At 39.9% G+C, this 24694-nt stretch overlaps 4 protein-coding genes across 7 annotated transcripts in view; 2 read left to right on the forward strand and 2 right to left on the reverse strand.

The window, feature by feature from the left end:
* The first annotated feature begins 84 nt into the window (after positions 1 to 84).
* Positions 85 to 4052, forward strand: lolal (longitudinals lacking protein-like). 2 transcript variants are annotated; one of them, XM_033330204.2, is made up of 4 exons: positions 85 to 268; positions 815 to 1047; positions 1127 to 1340; positions 1426 to 4052. In XM_033330204.2, the coding sequence occupies exons 2-3, from the start codon at positions 859 to 861 to the stop codon at positions 1319 to 1321; spliced, it is 384 nt and encodes a 127-aa protein (XP_033186095.1). In that variant the 5' UTR covers positions 85 to 268; positions 815 to 858; the 3' UTR covers positions 1322 to 1340; positions 1426 to 4052. The 2 variants fall into 2 exon arrangements, with proteins under 2 accessions (XP_033186095.1, XP_033186182.1); XM_033330291.2 differs by lacking the exon at positions 85 to 268 and adding an exon at positions 338 to 574.
* A 275-nt stretch (positions 4053 to 4327) lies between these two features.
* On the reverse strand, positions 4328 to 7603 carry LOC117155131 (arrestin domain-containing protein 2-like). Its single transcript, XM_076621170.1, has 8 exons — positions 7389 to 7603; positions 6845 to 7118; positions 5964 to 6101; positions 5624 to 5838; positions 5361 to 5546; positions 5067 to 5266; positions 4639 to 4862; positions 4328 to 4551 (listed from the first exon to the last, which is right to left on the reverse strand). Exons 2-8 carry the CDS (start codon positions 6960 to 6962, stop codon positions 4328 to 4330), a joined length of 1305 nt encoding a protein of 434 aa, XP_076477285.1. The 5' UTR covers positions 6963 to 7118; positions 7389 to 7603.
* LOC117153762 (uncharacterized) overlaps positions 4978 to 24694 on the forward strand; it is a 41077-nt gene continuing 21360 nt past the window's right edge. Inside the window, exons 1-4 of one of the 3 annotated variants that reach the window (XM_076621083.1) lie at positions 4978 to 5196; positions 11775 to 11952; positions 18810 to 20090; positions 21784 to 21927. In XM_076621083.1, coding sequence (XP_076477198.1) covers positions 19190 to 20090; positions 21784 to 21927 — 1045 coding nt within the window. In that variant the 5' untranslated portion in view covers positions 4978 to 5196; positions 11775 to 11952; positions 18810 to 19189. Of the gene's footprint in view, positions 5197 to 11461; positions 11953 to 17022; positions 17900 to 18809; positions 20091 to 21783; positions 21928 to 24694 lie in introns of those variants that run through there. The other 2 variants (XM_076621082.1, XM_033328132.2) reach the window with 2 other exon arrangements.
* Positions 13001 to 15927, reverse strand: LOC117155123 (arrestin domain-containing protein 2). The gene is made up of 8 exons (XM_033330733.2): positions 15652 to 15927; positions 14812 to 14949; positions 14466 to 14680; positions 14203 to 14388; positions 13909 to 14108; positions 13513 to 13742; positions 13298 to 13426; positions 13001 to 13216 (listed from the first exon to the last, which is right to left on the reverse strand). Exons 1-8 carry the CDS (start codon positions 15767 to 15769, stop codon positions 13203 to 13205), a joined length of 1230 nt encoding a protein of 409 aa, XP_033186624.2. The 5' UTR covers positions 15770 to 15927; the 3' UTR covers positions 13001 to 13202.

Genomic DNA, 24694 nt, shown 5'->3' on the forward strand with positions numbered 1-24694 from the left:
GAGAATTTCGAATATTCCTCCAAGCGCGTGAATCAACGCCGCCAGCGACATCTTCAGACGGAAAACGAAATCATAGCCAGTCGGTATAATATTTGCGAGCCGATCTGCGGCGAAAGGATCCGAATCTAACCGAATTTCTTCGCCGTGATATTAGCCACAACAAAAAATTAGTAACATTCGCGTAAAAACTTTTCGGAAATATATATTTTTCACGTTCTTTTTGTGATTCACCATTGCTACCGAGAATATAGTGCTTCGCGACATTAAGGTAAGTACTAGATTTCGTTAGGTTATTTTTCTCGCGCGTTTCGCATTATTGGGCCGTTTTGGGCCCACGACTGCCTTTGACGGAACGGTCCGAAGGATGTACGCGTATTGTTATGACAAAATACAAGTAACACGTCATGCACAGTATTTTCAAATACTAAAGTAGGAATTTGCATCGTGGCGTGATATTTGCTTTTTTATTTCTACTTTTGCTTTGCCAAACATTCTCAAACGCATCGTACACGAGTTGCCTGATTGGTTTTGGGCTTAACCTAAACAAAATCTGCTGCACGAAATTCCACGCAAGGTACCAACGTATTGTCTTGTATACGTTCTAGAAATTTTGTCCTTCGTTTCATGGTTTACGTGTTTCAACGTGATCAAGTTATTAAACAATGTTTTTAAATGTTTTTTGATTGAACGTGCATATGCGTTTTTGGCCTTATATGCATGGTGATATTTATATAACATTGTCATTATTATAATTATATTACTCTGTTTTATATGTTTTTAGTTCAGTGTGTGTTACTAAAACTTGTTCTTCCAGTTTTGAAATCCAAGCGAGGTTCATTGGTACATTGGTCGTCAACAATGGCAGATGAACAGCAACAGTTTTTTCTTAAATGGAATGATTTCCAATCTAATATGGTATCATCGTTTAAACACTTACGAGATGAAAAAAGTTTTACGGATGTGACGTTAGCTTGTGATGGTCAAACTTGTAAAGCACATAAGATGGTATTATCTGCTTGTAGTCCCTATTTTAAGTCTTTGTTAGAGGTATGTTATCATCCTGTTATGCGGAACGTAATTTTTGGGAGATACGACGCAAGTGTTAATTTTCTAAAACTTTTTGTAGGAAAATCCGTCCAAACATCCCATTATAATTCTAAAAGATGTTGCATACAGCCATCTTCAAGCTATTTTGGAGTTTATGTATGCAGGAGAAGTTAATGTTTCGCAAGATCAGTTGCCTGCATTTCTTAAAACTGCTGATCGGCTTAAAGTCAAAGGGTTAGCAGAAGCACCAGGTGCCATTAAGAGAGAGGGTTAAAGTTATACTTATAGTTATGGTAAGGTCATGTATTAGATTCGGTTGACAATTTCACTATATTTCGTATATTTCCTTCAATTTAGTACTTGTGCTTCCCTTTCCAGGATATTGGAAAGCGTGTGGACTAAAAAAAAAAGTGTAATAATGTAAAGTGATTACGTAAAGACATATACCACACACCATAAAAAACACACGCTATGTGTGCACAACTCAGTGTCCTCTGGTTCATGACTTGGATCAACACACAGCGACAATGTAAATTGCCTTTTCTTCATCTCAGTTAATGTTAATGTTGTATTGAATGTATGTATACAAATATGGTAGAGACGAAATGTTGATGTTTGTCTTGAACCCGTTGCGCCATGCAGTGGCGACAACACATTGATTATTTTTTTAAAACAAAGTGCTGCAGAAACTAATAAGTGGGTCACCATAGTTTACAATACACGGGACAGTTTTGTGGATCAAATGGAAATGTTAAAAGACATCTTTACAACTGCTGTTTTTAAAATGGATCTACTGTCTCACTATATTTTCCTATCGGTGGTTCCATGGTAGATCTGTTCACGAGGCATTAAAATTTCTTAAATCTGTACCAAATATTGGATAAGCGCAACCTTTTTACCGTTTTCTTCTTTACGGAGGATAGAGCAATATTTTATTGTAATATAAAAACTAAATATATTCGAGAAATAAGAGTTTATGATACTGTAATTGTAAGCCAATGTGTTAATATAGGAGAGCAAGAAATTTAGATCGTATCGTGAATAGATCTGCAATACCCCGATAATCCCATGAAAGAATGTTAAATCAAGTTTACTGGAAGTTGTAACATGCGTGTCGTTTATTGCTCTCTTTTATTATCGACAGTATGTTTAGTTAGGTGTATATACACGATTATTCCTCAAATTATTGGGATATAAAACAACTCTTGTGTGGATATATCTGTGGTATCTCTTGTAGTTTAAGAAACAATCGTGTATATATATTCAACCAAATATAGTGTTCGTGGATTGATAGATCGTGTCGTTTCTCACCGGTTAACATTCGCAATTGGCACGAGAATAATTATTCCGTTCATCTTTTATTCAGTCGGTACCAGTTACCTCTTCTAGTGATCATGATTTTTTTACTTAACCAAATACTGCCAGTATTTATACCGGCGTATTCACAATATTACCGATAGACCAAATTTATTTATGATAATAATATATTAAGGGTTGAATGTCTTAAATCGAGGGAAGGTTATTGTAATATAAGCGAAACAAATTTTTGTAAAGTCGGAGCGCACAGTTCCTTTCCCCTCCCGATGAATCAGAATAATCAGAGTTAAAGGCAAAAAAGTCAGGAAACATTATCGAGTCAAGAACATGTATTGATACGTGTTGTACGCAAAAATATAAAAGTACCATTTTATTTGTTATATAATCGCGAGTCCAAGAACTTTTGCTACTTTTACTTCGAAGAACTAATTTTATACTTCTCGTAAGTTGATGAATTATGATTTTGCTTTATTCTTTTCTTATTTCTTAATATATTTGATTCAATTCTTGACTCTTCTTATTTTTTTTCTTTTCCTAAAAATTACTTTTGGTATAATATCGTTTGGTATACCTTGCGATAATTATCAAAGAAAAATTAGGTGTATTTACCATTTAGAATGATACCATTACGTATATTTACGATTTTTGAATTCATTTTTAAACATCACGAGTACTTCTACGATACCGAATGCCAATTTAGGATTACACATTCGTTTCCTATACTTGAAGCATATTGGAAACAAAATCGTACAAACAAATTGTCGTAGCACAATTTTTTCTGTCTTTTTTTAATTGCGTCGGATGTTCTTGTGAACATTGTTACGATTGTATGATTATTTAGAAACAACAAATTGACGCTCGAGTGGAATTTTTATCTTGACGATATTAACGAACTAATTCGGAACGAGTTAATTAAGAACGATTGTTGTAATTATGTACAACATAAACGCACGTAATGGGACCAGCCACAATGAACTATAAAGGTACAATTGGAATTGACTTGGTCTAACCTCCGTTAATAGTTGTATTGAACATTATTTTCGAAGTGTGTTCGAACACATATCAATTATTTTGCTCGATTCGCGCTATGAGCGAAAGAAAAGTTTTCACAGTCATCCGATAGCAAGTCGTGCTTGAAAAGCAAAGAAAAAAGAATGACGACCGTGTCTGTTCACAGTATTTAAGACAGCCTTTAACATTAAGATGGTTGGGTTCAGTTCCTACAATGACACGTTTCTCGGGCATTTGGTGATTAAAATGTGAATTGTACCGTGTGTATTTGCTAAAGTATCAAGAGCTGTATACACTTTAGAGTAGATGTTATATGAGTGATGATTCGAGATAAGTTTGCAACTTGTTGATAAGCTTTCCTCCATATTCTTAACCACTTATGTTACACGAGTAGAGGTGTTCAAGAGCTATTGTAAGTTTTTTACTCTTCTCTTTATCCAAACCTTTTTGAGAACGACCGATTTGCGATCTATTGATTTACCAAGGTTTTCCGACGAATCTCTCATTCCTTTTATACTGCTACTTTTTGTCACGAAATTTTCCTCGTTCACCTTTTTAAAGATAATATTCGACTTTTCCCTTTTGTCTCCTTTTAATAATTATAATGTGACTCGATGATGATTATGATTACAATATGACAATGTTGAGATATAAAAATAAATTGTGTAAATATATCATTTTCGTAAAACTGTTGCTTTTCCCTAATGCCTTCTAACTTCAGCTGGCAATAACAAAATGTACACTTTTTTTTATATGAAAAGTATATTTATATGCTTGTGAACACAATCCAAATGCGTATATAATCATACATATAAAACAGTTAAAGTCAGTTAATAAATTGTGTCAAAACATATACAGAAACTTCAACGTAGCTTTTCACCTGTTGGTGAATATTGTTATGTTTCGAACGAATTAGGCACCCGGATAATCAACTCTCAGTTCCTATAATCTTTCATTGGGTAACCCTGGAAGACAAGAAATTCAACTGAAAATTCACTCTACGATTAAAACCACTTAGATTGTTTCCTAATGAATTCATGATCTTACTTGGTGCTGGATAGTTGTATACAGGATACTTAGGCGAAAAAGGAGTATTCGCACCCAATACTAATTCCGATTCATGTATATCTCTAATGTCTGGAGTGTGAGACAAACCTACTTCGTAGGATGGTGGTGCTAAACAAGAGACGAAAGGTAATGCTCGTTAATTTGCTACTCCATTTTCTTTTGCATATATTAAACACAGATTTATTTATTTCTTACGTATATCCAGGTAAGCCGTAGAAGCGATAATTTGATCTTGTAACGGATTATTTGATGCACTTGGCGATGCATTTGATGGTCCTGGCGTCGACGTTGCCAATGGAGTCGGCTGTGCTACAAATGGAGTGGAGGAGGGTACGACCCTATGCAGAAGTGTCAAAGCTGGACGATATAACGGTATCGTTCCGATCAGAACAGGGTAATGTCTCCTCATTTTAGAATACCTGATTTTACACATAAACGAAATCATCGATGAATATAATTGAGATTTTAGAAAGTAAACCACGCTTATAATATTGCGTCGTGGTTATTATATCTCGTATCTTTGATATCGTAATTGCTTCTAGTATTAATATTACGATAGTAATCTGATATGAAGCAATAAAAATAGCTGAAAGTATTATCCACTTTCAATCAGTGTTACGTACGGTCCCGAAACGTGAACAGTGACGACCACCTCGTACTCTAAATCTATTATGCCACAATATTGAAGATCAGAGGGTGCTATTGGTGGTACTAAAATCTCCGATGCAATACGGCCATGTATCGGAAATGGTGGTGAATGCCTAGTTTTTTTTAATACTTTTTTATGAACCATTGTATTATTTGCCGTGTGAAAACGGGCTATCTGCAAGAAGAAAAAGAATAGACGAAAGACGAAACGAAATAGTGCCTCGGCATTGTAGAAATTGGTATCTTGACCATTTTCAACCATCACTTACTCGTAATAATTTTGTGCTCAGTTTCCTAATCGGTATATTCGGGGTACTCGTGTAATGTATCGTTGTAGTTATTATTTGCCCTGGTACGTATCCAGTGCAAGGCACCATGATTTGTAAACTTATCAAGCCTTGCCCGATCCAGCACATGCAATTGAAATTCTTGTTCGTTTCATCGTGGATTGAAAACTGTGCGAGGAATAGAATAATTCGTAAATTTGAAATACGTTTGTATATCATTCTAGAGGTGAATATTAATTCCTTACGCATCTTTCACGATAAAGGTTCAAGTCTAAACGCGAAACTACGCTGAACGCTGCTTTGTACTCGTGATCGAACTTAAATGCTCTTTCGAGAACGACTTTCATCGTGTATCTTACGTACCCAGTGTCATGTTCAAAGCTGCATGGTATGTCACCGGGCAATCGGAAGCTAAACGAATACTCGGTATGTCCGTAGGGGATTTTATGCCCTGCCTGGCCTGCAAAATTGATAAGCACGTTTTTATTTTGAATTTCGTAGATTTCATTCGATATGTTTTGTTTGTCATGAACACTGATCACCGTCTTGCTCAAATATTTAAATCTCTTGGAAACTGTTACTCACATGTTGGAATACCAAGTATGTTATGCTTGAAATTGAAGTATTCCTCTCTGCTGGCATAGCTGTGCGACCTTATGTCATCTACTGCATCATTTTCCAACCAATGAACAAATGCTGATCCGCTTACAGTGAAATATAATCCTATAATCGAGAGTCAAGCAGATCTTGGATAAATTCACAATCGATCTTTCTTTATCTCTGGATGCACGTTCGATAAAAAAGCAATAATCTTGTCAGACTGGTTCGTCTCACTAGCATGATTAAATAACGATTTACTTACGCGCCTAATTAGAATTGTGCAATTTTTCCAATAGAAGTGAAATAATGATTACATTGTTTCATGCTACAATGTTATTCGTACACCGATGTCTTCAACTAGAGACGATTAATCGTGAATCTACGAATGATCCACATTTGGTAATTTTTTTTTTCAACGAAACACGTTTTTTGCTGTTTGCAGAATTCGTTGGAACATCGCACAGAGATTAGGTACACGACAATTTTATAGGCTTATACGTATATCTCGTTGGCAACGCAATTAAAAAACGTGCGAGTTTCCTTTGTAGCTACGTACGTTTAACGTTGCCGAAAACAGGATTATGCTACTGTAACGGTTGTTTCAGATTAAACGTAGTAAAGCAGTTTACCGCAAAGCAGAACAATACAAGAATGTGATTGTTTGCAGAGATGTCAGTTTCTCATATCGAATTCATATTGGCATTTTAACTATCAATTACCATATCACGTTTAGTTTGAAATGACTGTAAATTCGAAAACTATATATGTACTACATAGTTAAAAGCCGAAGTTAGTTAGTTAAAAGCCATAGTTAAAACGCGGCGCGTTTGAAAATCCTGTCGCGTTTCATAACCACAATAACTCACCTTCAACATACTTCTCTTTTGTCGTGTTTATGATAATTCTTCCGGTGACAATTTCACCGGGTTCATATGTGGCGCTTGTTTTGTTGAATACTATGCAAAATTGCCTCAAAGACGCCATATTGTATAAGGAACGTCCAGTACTGGTGATTCACAGTTCCAAATTTTCTTTCTCGTGTAAGAAACTGAAATCGTCAACTTTCACGCAGCACAGTTTATAAATCATACATCTCCCACTCGATCGTTGACTGATTCGAATTTCTGTTTGACATTGATACTAAAACAACAAACAAGGCGATTGAGGAATATTATTGGGATAGGAACCAATAAATAGAAGCGAGGATCTGTACGTTACTATCGATGTGATATCTGGCAGTTAATGATACCGGCGATTTTTTAAATATCAGGGACATGATAATTTGCCATTAGATCCGTTTGGTTAGGGAATACTTTATAATTTTTTGTGCACACAGTAAGAATCGCTTTTGAGTTTATGAAAGTTATGGTTTAAAAGACGCGCTGCGTCGATGTTTGAAATAATACTCACGATATTCTTACTGGCAATCAGTCGAAACTATCCTCAAGAAGAGGCAATCGATATTTTAAGGGCGCGTGATTCGCTTTTCTCGTCAGCGCGTAACTTGTACGAATTCAGTTCGTTTCTTCCTTGCTCCGTCACGATCTGATAAATAACGATGACATTTCATGTCATTCCAATACTTTCGAGTCGTTCTTAAGCCACACATGTAATGGACGCTATCGAGTCTTTCAATGAGATTGACTTTAGTTGGAAATCTGCTTGATCACGCGTCGTAAACACAAGTCTATATCGAACGTACTCTTATAATTTTAACGTAGAATATAAAATTGATAAATGCAACGAAGGTGGATCCACAAGTAATATCTCCGATCATCGACCGTGTTTCGAGGGCAATTTTCCACTTTGAAAATTGCCGCATCGCGTCTGTTTCTGACAATCTGGTTCGACGTTTACCTGTTGGTCGTGTTTGCCGAAGTTTGCCCTCAAACACGGGGGTTGATCCGTGAGCAGTTACCACACGTTGCGGTGCAAATTCGAGAGCAATCTCAGCGAACGTTTATGTAGTATGTCATCGCGAACCATCGATTACCCTAAAGGGATCGTTGCCGCGTTAGTAACTATCTGCGGTTTTACACGAGAATCCAATTTTCCTTGGAGAAGTTGCGCGCCTTTGCATCCGTTTAGCGAATAAAATCTTCATCGTTCCAATAAAACTTCACCGTGCATGGGATTAGGAAAAAGCCAGCATCGAGATGTAACGTTTATCGTTGCAAAATTTTCATATATTAGTAATTAATTCCGGTTGTTTCCCTTTGTGCCTTAAACATGTATGTTTAACGGACGCTGGCAAACATTCTTCGAGAATGGTAATAACGGGTTAATGGTAATAATCTTCAACGTGGATAGAGAAATCGATTCAATGGAATATTTGCTCTGTCGATTTCAAATTGAACATCATTCCCCTGATATCCATCTATTCCTTTACATAAACAGCTTCTGTTAAATACCATTATCTTTCATTGAACTCCGCTGTTCGTACAGTCGATTCACCGTTACGTTTATAAATTCGTACGACTTGGAAAATCATCGAACTCAGAAGAGTCCTCTAACACGTGACATTTATTTCCCTACTTATAACCGTATTTTATTTCTTCAACGATAAGATGAAATCCATCATCAGGTGGTGACCTACGGAGATCCCGAGGAGTCACGGAAGCGAAATGGATCGAATTAATAAAGAGACACGTGCGAAGAGAAAGGAAGCCCCGGGGACGTTGGAGGTGGGTGATCGAGCAGGGTGAAGTAGCTGGCAGGGTAGAGATGGCGACCCGTGCGATTCAACCCCTCAGTAAAGCGGTAACCTCTGTCGAAAATGTAGTTCGGTGGTTTCGAGCTTTATTTTTCGGCATAACGACCGTTGCTTTCCTCCTGCTGTCAATTTTCGGCAGTTTACGGAACGTTGGAGTCTCACGAGATCATTCGGATTGAAGAGAAAAACTTGGAATTTACCGAAGAGGTTGGAACAATCTGGCGTGACAATCGAGCGGTTTTGATCAACAGGTTAATTCTTCGGTGACAAACAGAAGCGACTGGTGAGATTGAAGTCTCTCAAATGTTTGTTTGTCGAATCGAGGACGATAATTGAAGCACGAGCACTTAGGATGTTCGGCTATTTTAGGTGGAGATACGTCAGCACGAGCTCCTGTCGATAACTCGTATTAAATTCGTAACTTGTTGCAATATTTTCACATATTAATTAAAATCTAGTTAAATAAGAAGTAATTATAAACACAGAGCAAGTACGAGCTTACATTTGGTAATATTGATTTCAGATGGGTTGGAAATTAACCAGCAAAAACGAAAGGGATGCGCTGTATGCGAGGTTTTTAGGAAATTAATGCAGAGGTTCGCGTTACCGCGCGCAAGAGTATTCATATAAATTTTGCGTTTGAGCGAAACATCGCGGTGGATCAGTTGGTTCTCTCTTAGTCGAGGCTTCCCTTTTATCATTGGTTTGAAACGAGAAAGAAATTTACGATAGCCGAAGGGAAATAAAATATCGCCGCGAGATTCTTTTTATTTACACTTGTTTCCCCGCAAGCCGATCGTTTACCAGGGGAATCGTCGCGTTGCCGCACTTCGGTCCCCTTCGATGGCGAAGGCAAGCGTCCACGGTGTTTGAAGAGGTCTGTTTGACCTTAGGAAATCGTAGCTGTGACAGCAACAAAAGTTTGTTGGCATCTCTGTTGTCCTTTATATACCAATCGCAAAAAAATACTCTTCGACGCTCGTTGACGTTGTTATTTACCATTGAAAAGTAAATTTTGTTCTATGTTTATAACAGGATATTTTTGTAATTCTTATAACACGATAATGTCAACGTTCTCGATTTCTATTTGAGTGGCTGCTTCGAATTGCAAATGTGATACGAAGCGTTCATCGGACTGTCCTTTTTTTAAGAGTTCGAAGGGTCCAGCGTATCCTTTAATCTCTTTGTCTGCAGATGAATTCTCGGAGATCCTTTCTCACCCTTTGGGCTATTCTCCGAATCACCGCGTCATGCCGTAATGGCAGTGCGTAGAAGCAAAAGAGTCGAGAACCATCGTAGAAGGGAGGGCAACTCGACAATTGGGCACGGGGATGAAAATTCAATCCACTCTGGAAGGTTGACGCGCTGTTCGTAGAAGACTCGTGGCGAACCGGCACAACAAAGAGTTTCGTGTTTCATCATCATTGTGGAAACGCAATGAGCTCGCCAGAGAAGCTTTCTGCTTTCGCTTGGTAAATTAAAAAAAGAAGAAAAAACACGAAGGCAAGAAAAAATTCTAAGGAAAGGACAAACAGGGATCAAAAGGGATAGCAAGGGCATTCATCGAGTTATCGAACTGAGATGACGATAAACAGTCCCGGAGAATCGATACATTTAAAGTCCCCGCGAAGTCTCCGTCAGCTACCACACCACCTCAAATCCCCATCGAAGGACGCAGAAGTCCCACGCAGTTGTCTGTGAGCAAATCACCGGGCAAGACATTGGTTTTTGAGTTCCCTCCACAATTGTATCCGGAGACACTCAATACAAGTTTCGTTCGTCAGTAGGAAGTTAAAACGTTTCAATAGTTAGCAAGCTGTTCGAACAGGAAATTGGGAAGCCTTCGAAGCTTCGTTGATATATTTACTATGCATTCTGTCGCAATTGGAATACTTCCAAATGTAAGTGAAAAAAGATTATGGTAGTTTGTTGAACGTAAATCGAGGGTCGATCGGTATTGGTGAAACGGTGGTTGAACTCCTAATTAGAAATTCCATATGTAAACTTATCCATCTCTTTGCCTTTCACCTTTCTATCGGTTTATTTACTTTTTTCCGTGTACCCTTTGCTTTTAAGATTGGGCCTACAGAGGCATTTTTTACGCCGCCTGTCGCGTGTCGCACGCGGGAAACACAGCACGCTGGCAATGTTTAGTGTCGGCGTGTAACACGCAGCGTATGAAACGTTCGTGTAATTCTGGCTTAAAATTGATTTCACGCTACTTTCCAATATGTACGTAAGTGTGTGGAAATGTTAACCGCCGTAAGACAAAGTATCTTGAAGTGCGAACCGACGCGATTGTTGAATCGTGTGTATGCGCGGACAACGGAAAGAGAGTCAGTCTTCGATTGGTATGCGACGAGGACAATCATATTGTGTTCGGAATTTTAGTTGGCCGTCCGTTTAGGGCACGGGCAGGCCCATTTCCCTCATTAGAAAATTCGGAATTATCGGTCCTCTCAGGTCAGCAAACGTATTGACTCGAGGCCAGGAAAAACCCAGGAAAGGACTAGCCGGAAGGGCACGGTGGAAAGGAGAAATCCAACGGCGAGGAGTTCAGCTTCAACCATCGGACAGTACACACGGGACGACAGAGTCCTAACTTAGTTCGGTTAAGTGCTACAACGAATAGAAATAAAGTGCCGTCAAAATCTAACACTCGAGTTATTCGTTGAGTCATTGAATACTTGAACGTTAAGTCATTCGAGGTACGCGATATCGACCGATCGGTTTGACCTGACCGGTTGATCTTTAGTCGATAATACGCAACATATTGTAGTACCTTTTTACAGCATTTTTCGATCAAATTATTTTTAAAATTTCCCTATTGGTTTTCTTCTTCGTGCGTGAAAACGGCTCCTCCTACGTGCATGTATATATTTGTCTTATAAATTTTTAAGGGATTTATTTGACGTTCATTACGTTCGTAGAAATTCGGAAGGGCGAATAACCGAGAGAGCAAACAAAGAACGAAGATAACTATCTAATTAATCGAATGTCCAAGTGATATCTGTTTGTCTTGTTTGTTGGTCTTTTTGAACTAATAGCCGGGCTTTAATTAACTGTCTATCAATATGTTTCAGTGCCGGATCACATCAGGCCGCGAGTACATAGTTTGCCAGAGAAAGCGTACAATCCGAGAGCCGGAGAGGATCCGTATAGACTTGGGGCATTCAGCATCTCCCATAAAGGCGTCGTAAACCGTGGTGATTCGATTATCTCGAGACGTCGCAGCAGCAACACTTCTGTCGATAGTAGCAGGTAATTAATCCTTGTTAAGAATTATGTTTTTTCTGTGTATGCGATTGTGAAAACTCGTTATAAGTATGTTTCAGTAGGAAGTAATTGAAGCGAAACGTACGAAAATTGAAAAATCAAGGATTTGTATGGTGCCTCGATTGCGCAGAGCACTGGGCGAAAAATTTGAAGCATATCGCGGTCTAACATTTTTTGAATAGAATGCGCGTTGCACCAGCGAGCGGTCTACAATTTCGGGAATTTCAAAGCCGATAATCGAACGCGTTCCTGGAACACCGGCTCGATTACTCTCCCCCGTATTACGATCAGTATCCTTGCTTCCTTTCGTTTCCATCGAATTGCGTTGAATCCGATCTAGAACGAGAACAATGACGGGCAAAATGCGCGACATGCTCTTTCCATCGATCACTCTCTACCACTGGGATTTAACTTAACAGACCGATTTCAATTTTCATGTCATTGGCCTGCTAATAATTAATTGCATCGCAACGTGATTCATTCTCGGTTTTTCAGCCATTTAATATGTAAATTTAAGACATCGATATTTCGTTCAACATTATAATATTACCGGAAAATTCTTTTGTTCTCCAACTTTTACAGAAATCAATTAGAACATGGATTCAGCGGTCTTTGTATCGTACACATTTTTTAGGGGCATTTGGTATTTAATCCGGCTGCCGCAATTTCAATTACAGTATGTTAATCATACGTTTACTTGTCCTCCAATTTGCATCGCCCTCGCCTCATCATTTTTCGCACTCGTTCGCCCGCTAGATAATCTCGTTGTGCTGACGGGGGTATTAGAGGATTCAGCGGAAGCGGAATTAATGGAGCACGTGTCGACTTCCCTACTATGATTCTAATACCTCCGAGCCAACCTTGGCCATCGTCTTCAACGATATATTTCAGTCCAACGATATCGATTCTTATATCCTTAATTTCTACGCATTAGAATCACGATAGTAGTCGCTTAAATTAATCGTTTTGTAAATTAAACTCTTCGATCTAGTCGCCTTTAATAAAACAAGCGTGGTTCAGTCATAAAAGAAAATCGATGGCACGAAAAGTATATTCATATGCTTGTAAGCATAGTGCAAATGTGTATACAATCGTAGATATAAAATAGTAAAAATCGGTTAATAACTTGTATCAAAATATATAGAGAATCTTCAACGTAGCTTTTCACCTGTTGGTGAATTTCGTTTTGCCTCGAACGACTTAGTAATCAACTCCCACTCGCTATAATCTTCCATTCATTTGGATAGACCTGGAAGAAAGAAATTCAAATGATAATTTATTCTACGATTAAAAACACTTAGATTGTTTCCTAATGAATTCATGATCTCACTTAGTGCTGGATAGCTAAACACAGGATATCTAGGCGCAAAAAAAGTATTCGCACCGAATACGAAATCCGACTCATTGTGATCTCTAATGTTTTGAGTTCCAGACATACATTCTTTGTAGGATGGTGGTGCTAAACAAGAGACGAAAGGTAATGCCCACTAACTTGCTACTCCATTTTCTTTTACATATGTTAAACACAGATTATTCGTTTCTTACGTATATCCAGGTTAAACGACGAACTGTTAGCTAGATCTTGTGTTGGAGCTGTCGGAATATTTGCTGCACTTGCTTGTTCTGGCATCGTCATTGAAACTGGCATTATCGCGGGTTTTGTCACATTTGAGTTTGAGGAGTAGGGTACGACGTTGTACGGAGATGGCAAAGACGGATAATATAATGGTATCGTTCCGATCAGAAGAGGATAAGTTCTCTTAATTTTAGAAAACCTGATTTTGTGCATAAATGAAATCATCGATGAACATAATTGAGTCTTTAGAAAGTAAATCGCGATTATTATACTGCGTCATAGTTATTAACTTATACTTTTGATATCATACTTGTTTCTAGTATTGATATTACGATAGTAATCCATTTTCAATCCGTATTACTTACGCTGCCGAAATGTGAACAGAGACGATCAACTCGTAATTTAAATTTATTATTTTACAATGTTGAAGATAAGAGGGTGCTATGGGTGGTACCAAAATTTCCGACGTTATTTGCCCATTTTTCTGAAATGGTCCAAAATCGCTCGTTTTTTTTATTACTTTGATGTTACTCAATGTCTTTGATGTCGCGTAAAATTGGAGTTTCTGCAAGAATAAAAAGAATAAATGAAGGACGAAACAAAAAAATGCTTCGGCATTGGAGAAATTGCTATCTCGACCATTTTCAACCACCACTCACTCGTAATAATGTCACGCTGACTTTCGTAATCTGTTCATTCGAGTAATTCATGTAATTCAGCGTTGTATTTATCGTCTGGCCTGGTACGTATCCAGAGGAAGGCACTGTGATCTGCAAATCCATCGAGCCTTGCCCGCACCAGCACAAGCGTTTGAAACTTTTCCTTATTCCATCGTTGATTCCAAACTGTGCGAGGAATAGAATAATTCGTTAATTTGAAATACGTTTGCACATTATTCTAGAAATGAGTATCAATTCCTTACGCATTTTTCACGATGAAGGTTCAAGTTTAAATCCGAAACTACGGTGAACGCTGCTTTACACTCGTGATCGAACTTCCATGGTCTATCGATCACGGCTTTTACCGTGTATCTTATGTAGCCATTCGTATGCTCGAAGCTGCATGGTATATCATTGGGCAATCGGAAGCTAAATGTATACTCGTTATGTCCGTAGGGGATTTTATGTCCTGCCTGGCCTGGAAAATTGATAAGTTCGTTACTATTTTGAATTTCGTAGATTTCATTCGTTATCTTCTGTTCATCGTTAACACCGATCGTCGTCTTGCTCAAATATTTAAATCTGCCGAACTTGAAAACTTTCACTCACAATCCTGTGTACCAAATATGTTGTACTTGAAATGGTAGTATTCCTCCGAATTGCTATAGGTTTGCGACTTTGAATTATCTAATAAATCACTTTCAGACCAATGGACATACGATATCCCCCTCGTACTAACATATAGTCCTGTAATCAAGAATCAATCAGATTTTAGATAAATTTATAATCGACTTCTATTTATCTCTGGATATATGTTCGATACAAGACAATAATCTTATCAGACTGATTCATCTCATTAGCACGATTCAATGGCGATTTACTTACGCGCCTAATTAGAATTGTGCAATTTTTCGAATAGAAGTGCAATAATGATTACATGGTTTCATGCTACAATATTATTTGTACACTGACGTCTTCAACTACAGACGATTAACCGTGAATCTACGAATGATTCACATTTCCTAATTTTTTTTTAAAGACACACGTTTTTACTGTTTGCAAAATTCGTCGGGAAATCGCACAGAAATTAGGTACACGAAAATTTTGGCAACGTAATTAAAGAACGTGCGAGTTTCCTTTGTAGCTGCGTACGTTTAACGTTGCCAAAAACAAGATTACGCTATTGTAACGGTTGTTTCAGATTAAACGTAGTAAAGCAGTTTACCGCAAAGCAGAACAATACAAGAATGTGATTGTTTGCAGAGATGTCAGTTTCTCATATCGAATTCACATTGGCATTTTAATTATCAATTACTATATCACGTTTAGTTTGAAATGACTGTAAATTCGAAAACTATATATGTACTACATAGTTAAAAGCCGAAGACGATTCCTCTGAACGCGGCGCTTTTGAAAGTTCTATCGCGGTTCACAACCGCAATAACTCACCTCTAACTTGCTTCTCTTTTATTGTGTCTAGGATAATTTTTCCATTGACGATTTCACCGGGCATATATGTGGCGTTTGATCGATCGAATGTCACGCCAAATAGCTTCAACGACGGCATGGCGTATAGGGAACGCTCGGTACTGGTGATTCACAGCGCCAAATTTTTTTTACCGTGTGAGAAATTCTTCCTGAGAATTTTCACAGGACTTTCACAGAGCACAGTTTGTAAATCGTCCGGGTCTCACTTGACCACCGACTGGATTGAATTTTTGTTTCACATTGATACTAAAACAATAGTATTATCGGGATTGGAATCGGTAGATAAAAGCGAGGATATGGCGTTACTATCGACATGATATCTAGCTGTTAGTGATACCGGCGATTTTTTAAATATCAGGGACATGATAATTTGCCATTAGATCCGTTTGGTTAGGGAATACTTTATAATTTTTTGTGCACACAGTAAGAATCGCTTTTGAGCTTATGAAAGTTATGGTTTAAAAGACGCGCTCCGTCGATGTTTGAAATAATACTCACGATTTTCCTACTGGCAATCAGTCGAAACTATCCTTAAGAAGAGGCAATCGATATTTTAAGGGCGCGTGATTCGCTTTTCTCGTCAGCGCGTAACTTGTACGAATTCAGTTCGTTTCTTCCTTGCTCCCTCGCGATCTGATAAATAATGATGACATTTCATGTCATTCCAATACTTTCGAGTCGTTCTTAAGCCACACATGTAATGGACGCTATCGAGTCTGTCAATGAGATTGACTTTAGTTGGAAATCTGCTTGATCACGCGTCGTAAACACAAGTCTATATCGAACGTACTCTTATAATTTTAACGTAGAATATAAAATTGATAAATGCAACGAAGGTGGATCCACAAGTAATATCTCCGATCATCGACCGCGTTTCGAGGGCAATTTTCCACTTTGAAAATTGCCGCATCGCGTCTGTTTCTGACAATCTGGTTCGACGTTTACCTGTTGGTCGTGTTTGCCGAAGTTTGACCGCAAGCACAGGGGTTGATCCGTGAGCAGTTACCACACGTTGCGGTGCAAATTCGAGCGCAATCTCAGCGAACGTTTATATAGTGTGTCGTCGTGAACCATCGATTACCCTAAAGGGACCGTTGCCACGTTAGTAAGTATCTGCGGTTTTACACGAGAATCCAATTTCCCTTGGGAAAGCTGCGCGCCTTTGCATCCGCTTAGCGAATAAAATTTCCATCGTTCCAATAAAACTTCACCGTGCATGGGATTAGGAAAAAGCCAGCAACGAGATGTAACGTTTATCGTTGCAAAATTTTCTGATTTGCAAGGACAACTTGTCGTTTGTACTCTTAATTCAAATATCAAAATCGTATCGCAAGTTCGTATTCTCTTGGCAACAGCTTTATTATGAATACGACCTGTCTGTTGATATTAAGGTGAAATATGTATCAATTCGTATATTAGTAATTAGTTCCCGTTGTTTCCTTTTGTGCCTTAAACATGTATGTTCAACGGTCTCTGGTAAACATTCTTCGAAAATGGTAATAACGTATTATCAAACACCAAGCAAAATTCATAGGCGGAAATCTTCAACGTGGATAGGGAAATCGATTCAATGGAATATTTACGCTATCGATTTCAAATCGGACGTCATTCCCCTGATATCCATCTATTCTCTTACATAAACAGCTTCTGTTAAATAGCATTATCTTTCATTGAACTCGGCTGTTCTTGGAAAATAATGGACCTCGAAAGAGTGCTCTAATACGTGACATTTACTTCTCTACTTGTACCGTTATTTTATTCCTTCAACGACAAGATGAAATACATCATCAGTCGGTGACGTACGGAGATCCCGAGGAGTCGCGGAAGCGAAATGGATCGAATTGATAAAGAGACACGTGCGAAGAGAAAGGAAGCCCCGGGGACGCTGGAGGTGGGAGGTCGAGCAGGGTGAAGTCGCTGGCGGGGTGGAGATGGCGGTCCGTACGCTCCAACCCCTCAGTAACGCGGTAGCCTCTGTCGAAGAGGTAGCTCGGTGGTTTCGTGCTCCGTTATTCGACATAACGTCCTCCGCTTTCCTCGTGCTGTCAATTTTCGGCAGTCTGCGAGTCGTTGGTCTCTAACGAGATCGTTCGGATCGAAGAGAAAAATTTGGAATTTACCGAAGAAGTTGGAACAATGTAGCGTGAAGATATCTCTCGAGCGGTTACGATCAACAGGTTAATTCTTCGGTGACAAACCGAAGCGACTGGTGAGATTGAAGTCTCTCAAATGTTTGTTTGTCGAATCGAGGACGATAATTGAGGCACGAGCACTTAGAATGTTCGACTATTTTAGGTGGAGATACGTCAGCACGAGCTCCTGTCGATAACTCGTATTAAATTCGTAACTTATTGCAATATTTTCACATATTAATTAAAATCTCGTTAAATAAAAAGTAATTGAAAGCACAGTGAAACTACGAGCTCACAGTTCGTAATATTGATTTCAGATGGGTTGGAAATTAACCAGCAAAGATGAAAGGGAAACGCGATATGCTCGGTTTTTAGGAAATTATTGCAGAGGTTCGCGTTACCGCGCGCAGGAGTATTCATATAAATTTTGCATTTGTGCAAAACATCGCGGTGGATGAGTTGATTCTCTCTTAGTCGAGGCTTCCCTTTTATCATTGGTTTGAAACGAGAAAGAAATTTACGACGGCTGAAGGGAAATAAAATATCTTTGTGAGATTCTTTTTATTTACTCTGTTTCCCCGCAAGCCGATCGTTTTCCAGGCGAATCGTCGCGTTGCCGTACTTCGGTTTCCTTCGATGGCGAAGGCAAACGTCCACGGTGTTTGAAGAGATCTGTTTAACCTTAGGGAACCGTAGTTGTGTCAGTAACAAGAGCTTGTTGGCATCTCTGCTGTCCTTTATATAGCAATCACAAAAAAATACTCTTCGACGCTCGTTGACGTTGTTATTTACCATTGAAAAGTAAATTTTGTACTATGTTTATAACAGGATAATTTCGTAATTCTTATAGCACGATAATGTCAACGTTATCGATTTCTATTTGAGTGGCTGCTTCGAATTGCAAATGTGATACGAAGCGTTCATCGGACTATCCTTTTTTTAAGAGTTCGAGGTGTCCAGCGTGTCCTTTAATCTCTTTGTCTGCAGATGAATTCTCGGAGATCCTTTCTCACCCTTTGGGCTATTCTCCGAATCACCGCGTCATTCCGTAATAGCAGTGCGTAAAAGCAGAGGACTCGAGAACCATCGTAGGAGGGAGAGCAACTCGACAATTGGGCGCGGAGATGAAAATTCAATCCACTCCGGAAGGTTGGCGCGCTGTTCGGAGAAGACCCGTGGCGAGCCGGCACAATAAAGAGTATCGCGTTTCATCATCATTGTGGAAACGCAATGGCAGAGGAGCTTTCTGCCTTCTGTTGGTAAATTAGAGAGAGAAGAAAATCACGAAGGCAGGAAAAAATACTAGGCAAAGGACAAGCAGGGTTCAAAAGAGATAGCAGGGACATTCATCGAGTTATCGAGCTGAGATGGCGACAAACAGTCCCGGACAATCGATACATCTAAAATCCCCGCGAAGTCCCCGTCAGCTACCGCAACTACCTCAAATCCCGATCGGTGGACGCAGAAGTCCCACGCAGTTGTCTGTGAGCAAATCACCGGGCACGCCATTGGTTTTTGAGTTCCCTCCGGAATACTATCCGGAGACACCCAATACAAATTTCGATTTCGAGGAGTTTGGACGATTGAACGAGCCCGATCGAGGACCCAGAAGTCCGAGTTATTACGTTCGTCAGGGATGTAGGAGTCCAAAGAGTCCGACCCCGGACCTGTTGCACTCACCGAATAGAAAATCTCCTATTTTTCAATTCTCCGAGTGTAGAAAAAATTTAGGGAAGACTATGAGTTATCCGCCAAGGAGTCCGGTCTCTGTCTCGCCTATAGTGCCAGTCAGGTCTCCTAGTTCCTCGAATTTCGGTTCCAAAAACCTGAAATCTTTCGATCATCGTAAAAGTTGTTGTTTCGGATTGAGTGGTTCTAAAAATCCCATGTCTCCGACTATCGTCGCCTCTTTGACTCACGGATCGTCTAGTCCAAAGCACTCTGAGACGAATATGGATCATCAGAGCAACGTGAATTACAAGACTAACGGATCCGGAACGTCTTGCGTAGAAGGATCTTTCCGAGATAAAAATGACAGTCCAAGTAGTAAGAAGGGTAGCAAGAAGAGCAGTCATTTTAATCGCAGTCAAGGATGCTTAAATGAATCTAGCAAGAGCCAGAGCGAGAACACGGGGGATGTTTATGGGAGAAATGGAAAAAATATGTCGAGGAGATCGACCAGCGACTTGACTGATATGGGGGACGCGGATACGGAGGTGACTTTGCTCTCTAGCCCTCGGAGAAGAGGCTCCATGAAGGGTGGTCTCGGTGAGTAAAATAAATCATGACACAAGGCGACACATCGGTACGCTTATCGTTAGTCTCGAACAATATAAAATTCATTTCCAGCAAAGTTTTTCGAAGGATATTAATAAGGTTGTTCTCTGTTGTATTTGTCAAAAGTTCGCTTAAAAACAGCATGGAAGTCTTAATTGAAAATTTATTGGATCAAAATGGGTCAATCTTGGGGAGCGTATCGTCGACTCGTAATTCTCTCGTCGAAAGAATCTCCGGAATCGTATTTTAAAAGACTTTGCAAAGTGCAACGAGCGCGGAAAAGATTCAATTAACGGGGCTATCGTTGCACGAGGGAAAGAGAGTTAATTATCGATTCGTTATCGCGTGGGCGGGTCTCGTGTCCAGTGAAATCGCAAATTATATTATCTCGTAATGAGATACATCGTTTTCCGGACACCTCTAATTATTCAGTCGTTGAAGCATCTGCGGAACAATGTTCTCTCGCGTGGCGATCAACGAGGGGGATCGTCGATAGGATTAAAATCATTAGCCATTACTCCATCGGTTTTACCGATTCCTCCTTCTCCTCTCCCCTCCTTTTCTTTTCAATGTCACGTGCGATGGCAGGATTATCGGTTTTAATTAATGCTGGTAGCATCTCGCGCTGATTCCCCCGAGTCGTTCGAAGCGTGCAACACGGTAACGAGCCACGCGACTTCCGAAGTTAAATTTTTTAATCAATTTGTAATCGACGACAATTGTTTCGTAATCGAGCTAAACGTGAACAACGACTCGGCCACGTGACACAGTTGTTCGAAGAAGTCAGATTCGTCAAAGATAACAGGAGTGGAATTTTCCATATATTTCGGAAACGCCAGGCGCGCTTCTCGATTCGTTGGTACCAGCGAGAACGCAATTTGCTTACCGGTTAAAATATCCCATTGTTCTTAAAGTCAGAGTATTCTGTTTTGTATAAACTTCGTCCCCGTTTTCTCGCGGCTGCACGGCACAGAGATCATAATTACACCGCTTTAAACCATCTTACCGTGCATGATGTTCTTCCTACCTCCGCTTCGCTGGAATTAATAACAACGTCGTTATTAGCCCGTGCGTTTCAGAGTCAGTCGCTTTGTTCTTCGAGTCTCGTGTCACGTATTTTCCATAATATGTTACTCGGCCTTTCGCGTTGTGCTTTATCTCGTCACGCGGCAGACAAAGGAAAGGACTACCGAGAAACTAAAAGTTGGCTCGACGTAATCATTTTCCCCAGACCGTCTTACCAATCCCAATTGGATCTTCGTTTAAAGGCTGCGAATAAAACCAGCTTTCGTCCTATTCGTTCCAGCCGGTATCCTTTCCCACTCGCGTTCCTTTTTTCCCTTGCCATCGGCAACTTTCTTTTTGCCGGCGGGAACGAAAGGCTGATCCCCGTATTTCGAGCGATTAATTCTGTAATACCGTTCGATCTTTAATCCCTTGAGCTAGACGCACAACTTTTGCACACGCGTTGGAACAGGCTCAAAGTCAGGGGTTAACGGTCATCGCCATGGTCGCGAGGAATCGTCGTTCACGAGCGCGTTTCACGAGCATCGAGAACGGCGTCGAGCAATTACCAGGGATTCTAGATCGCCTTTATTCGCGACAGATCCCTTTGAACGTTGTACGCGACGCGAATTCCCCACCGGCATTTGATGAAATTGCCCGAGACGTTTCTGTGTTGCAGCCTACCTCGCGTCCAGACGGGGTTCCCGCGACAGCCAGTGCTCCAATTTGTCGAACGTCAGCAACGAGAACGTGGGTCCGTTGAACTTCAGCGCTCACCCCCGCGCCAGGCAACGAAGGACCTCCAATTTCTTGGAGCTACCCGGTAAGCACGTATTTCCATCGTTAAGGCTGTCGAACGCGATATTTCTTCGGTCTTCTGGTCGTTGATCGCGGTTAAGGACGGTGGATGGTGGCAGGTGGTAGACGTCGTAAAGATGGAGTGGAAAGACGCAGCTGGATTACCTTGTATACAGGGCTGACATTTTCCAGTCAATTTTCAATTTACCTTATTAAATTCTGGTTTTTAAGATCGTGGTTGTGAAAGCACGTTTCAAGCATTTTATTAATACTTCGTTCGCAGTTATTTCTTTTGTTTCTATAATGTATGAAATTCTTTTCGTGTTCACTGGTATATACAGCAGCGGTATAATAACTTTTATATTAAATATGTTTTTGATGCTTGATGGATTATTATGTAAAAGCAGACTGTGCGTGTTTCATGGTCGGAAATTCTTATCATTGCTGGATCTTTCTTTCTTCAGAGCAATTTAAATGACAGAGAATTATATTTACTCGTATAACTTTATCAGGCATTCCAGCTTTTAGTTAGACGTAGGAATTTTCACGATATTTTTCTTCCTGTCAATTTTTGTAACCGAGTCGTAACAATTGAACGGCAGATTCAGTAGAACGGGGTCGAGTTATCAGATCGACCATTGTTACCGGCGTTTTTAATCGTACATTACTGTTTACATTGAATGATATCGGAAGCAGCGACGGCACCGCGCTGCCTGTCCTGGTTTAAAACTTTCGATACGCAATTCGAATGTGGAACGAGGTTTCCCCCAACGAAATAAATATACACGTCTATGTTTATGTCACCTTATATCTGAATCTAACAGCGTGAACTATCGTGCAATCACGATGTTCAACGTGGTCTTGCCGAATTCGTTCATTCATCGACTAATCATGCAAATCCCTATGAAAATTCGTCTCGATTGAACGAAGCTATTAAATCTTGAATTTTTCCAATATCTAACGTCTATTCGTTCATGAAAACGTCGTTGCGCTTTAACGAGAAACAAAGGAAAGTAAAAAAAATTCAGTCACTTCGATCGCTTTGCATTCGCGTAGATGCCACGGAGCTCAAACTCCATTTACATTGAAAACGCTTTTTCATCTTCGTTTCAACACAACGAGGGTGGAAAAGGAAAGGTTCCTCCGCTTCCTTCGGTTGAAGAACCATCGAGGGGGTTAGGTAATATCGCGAACAGGATCGCGAAGGTAATCCCTGCCCCCGTGCGTCGATGTTTCGCGGTGGGGATAGCTTGTAGATCTGCCCTTGAATGGATTTCCTAGCGGCATTGAAGCTGCGGAACGTATCAAACTGACAGATTACCCAGGAGTATCCGAGACGGCCGTATCTGCACGGCGGAAATTAATTACGCGGCCGACGTCCGTTGGGTAAATACTTTCCGCAAATAACCAAGCCAACGACGACCTCTGTCGATGGAACAAAACCATCGTCGACATGTGATATTAGGATTAGCGATGTTAGGATGTCGTGTTGGTCAACCAGTTACATTCCGGTGGAGAAACAGCAGTAGAGAGAGGGGAACGCGGAAAAATGAGACACGTTCTCGTAGATCGTCATGATAATCTCGTCTGATAATGAGTTTTTTCCCGACTGCTGGCGGATTCTCATTAATAACCGAGAGTACTAGTCGGAAATAGAAAATTGATGCGACATGTAAATTATTGTTCCCATGTTTATGATGATAAACACGATATGCACGATGATAAACTAGACTGCAGTTGTTTATATAGTTATTTATGAGAGATTTAAATATACAAAATATCTAACGATAAGCGGAGGATAAATATTTGCAGTTAAATGATAATACACATCGTTCTTTCCATTCCTTTTTCTTTCTTCCTCTTGTTTTTTAACCAATACGATAAAAAAAAATCTCAGAACGGAGAAATGGCCTTCTGTATAAAATATAACGCAGCGAATAAGAGGAAAAGTACGAGTAAGCGCTAGAAATGTGGGTGTCCAGGAGATAACCGACAACAAAACGTTCGACACAATCGTTTTCAGTAGGGAAAAATGATCGCGGAAATGTACATGCTCAGATACGCTCGCCAGTCGGCAGCGTTGTTCTTTGATAGCGTGGTTTTTGTCGAATGCTTTTATGATCGGCTTCTTTTCCGTGGCACGCGCAATATTGCGAATTTTTGTTGGCAAAAATTCCTCGGCGTATTTTTGCCAGTCTGCAAATATTTAGAGAGAAGAACGAGTCCGGTGATATTCCCATTTACCGTTACCGATTCCTCAGATAAAACGTGTATAAAACGAGCCGAACCGATGCGATGCGATGATATATACGTCGATAGGATAAACGTAGTGGAATAGGACGGACTAGGTCAGACACGGGTCGCCTTTGTCTCGAACGCCTCGGGATTCTTCCTGCTTTCTCCATTGGCTTCGTCATTTCCTCTGCGTCCGATTTAATTATTCACCGCCTTCTACTTCTTTGTGCTGCTTCTGTTTCGAGAAAGCCTTCGGGCATTGTGTTTTTTACCTAAATTGTGGACAATTAAGCTTCATGCGAACTACCGTTCTTTTTTAATTCAGAGAAAAAGGAAAAACGAGCCGAAAATGTTTGCGAGTCAGATTTAAGTTAACTCGAAGCTTGATTATCTTGACAAAGAATTGACATAAAATTTATGATTTGATTGTTTTCGTCGAATTATTAATTTTTTTTGTTAATTGTCAAAAAATCTAAATAAGGGTAAAATCTAACAGAGAAATCCGTATGCCTCGAACACGTTACTACACGTACTTCCGAAAGCTTAGTAGAGATATA

The sequence above is a fragment of the Bombus vancouverensis genome, chromosome 8, assembly GCF_051014615.1.
Source record: "Bombus vancouverensis nearcticus chromosome 8, iyBomVanc1_principal, whole genome shotgun sequence".
NCBI lineage: Eukaryota > Metazoa > Arthropoda > Insecta > Hymenoptera > Apidae > Bombus > Bombus vancouverensis.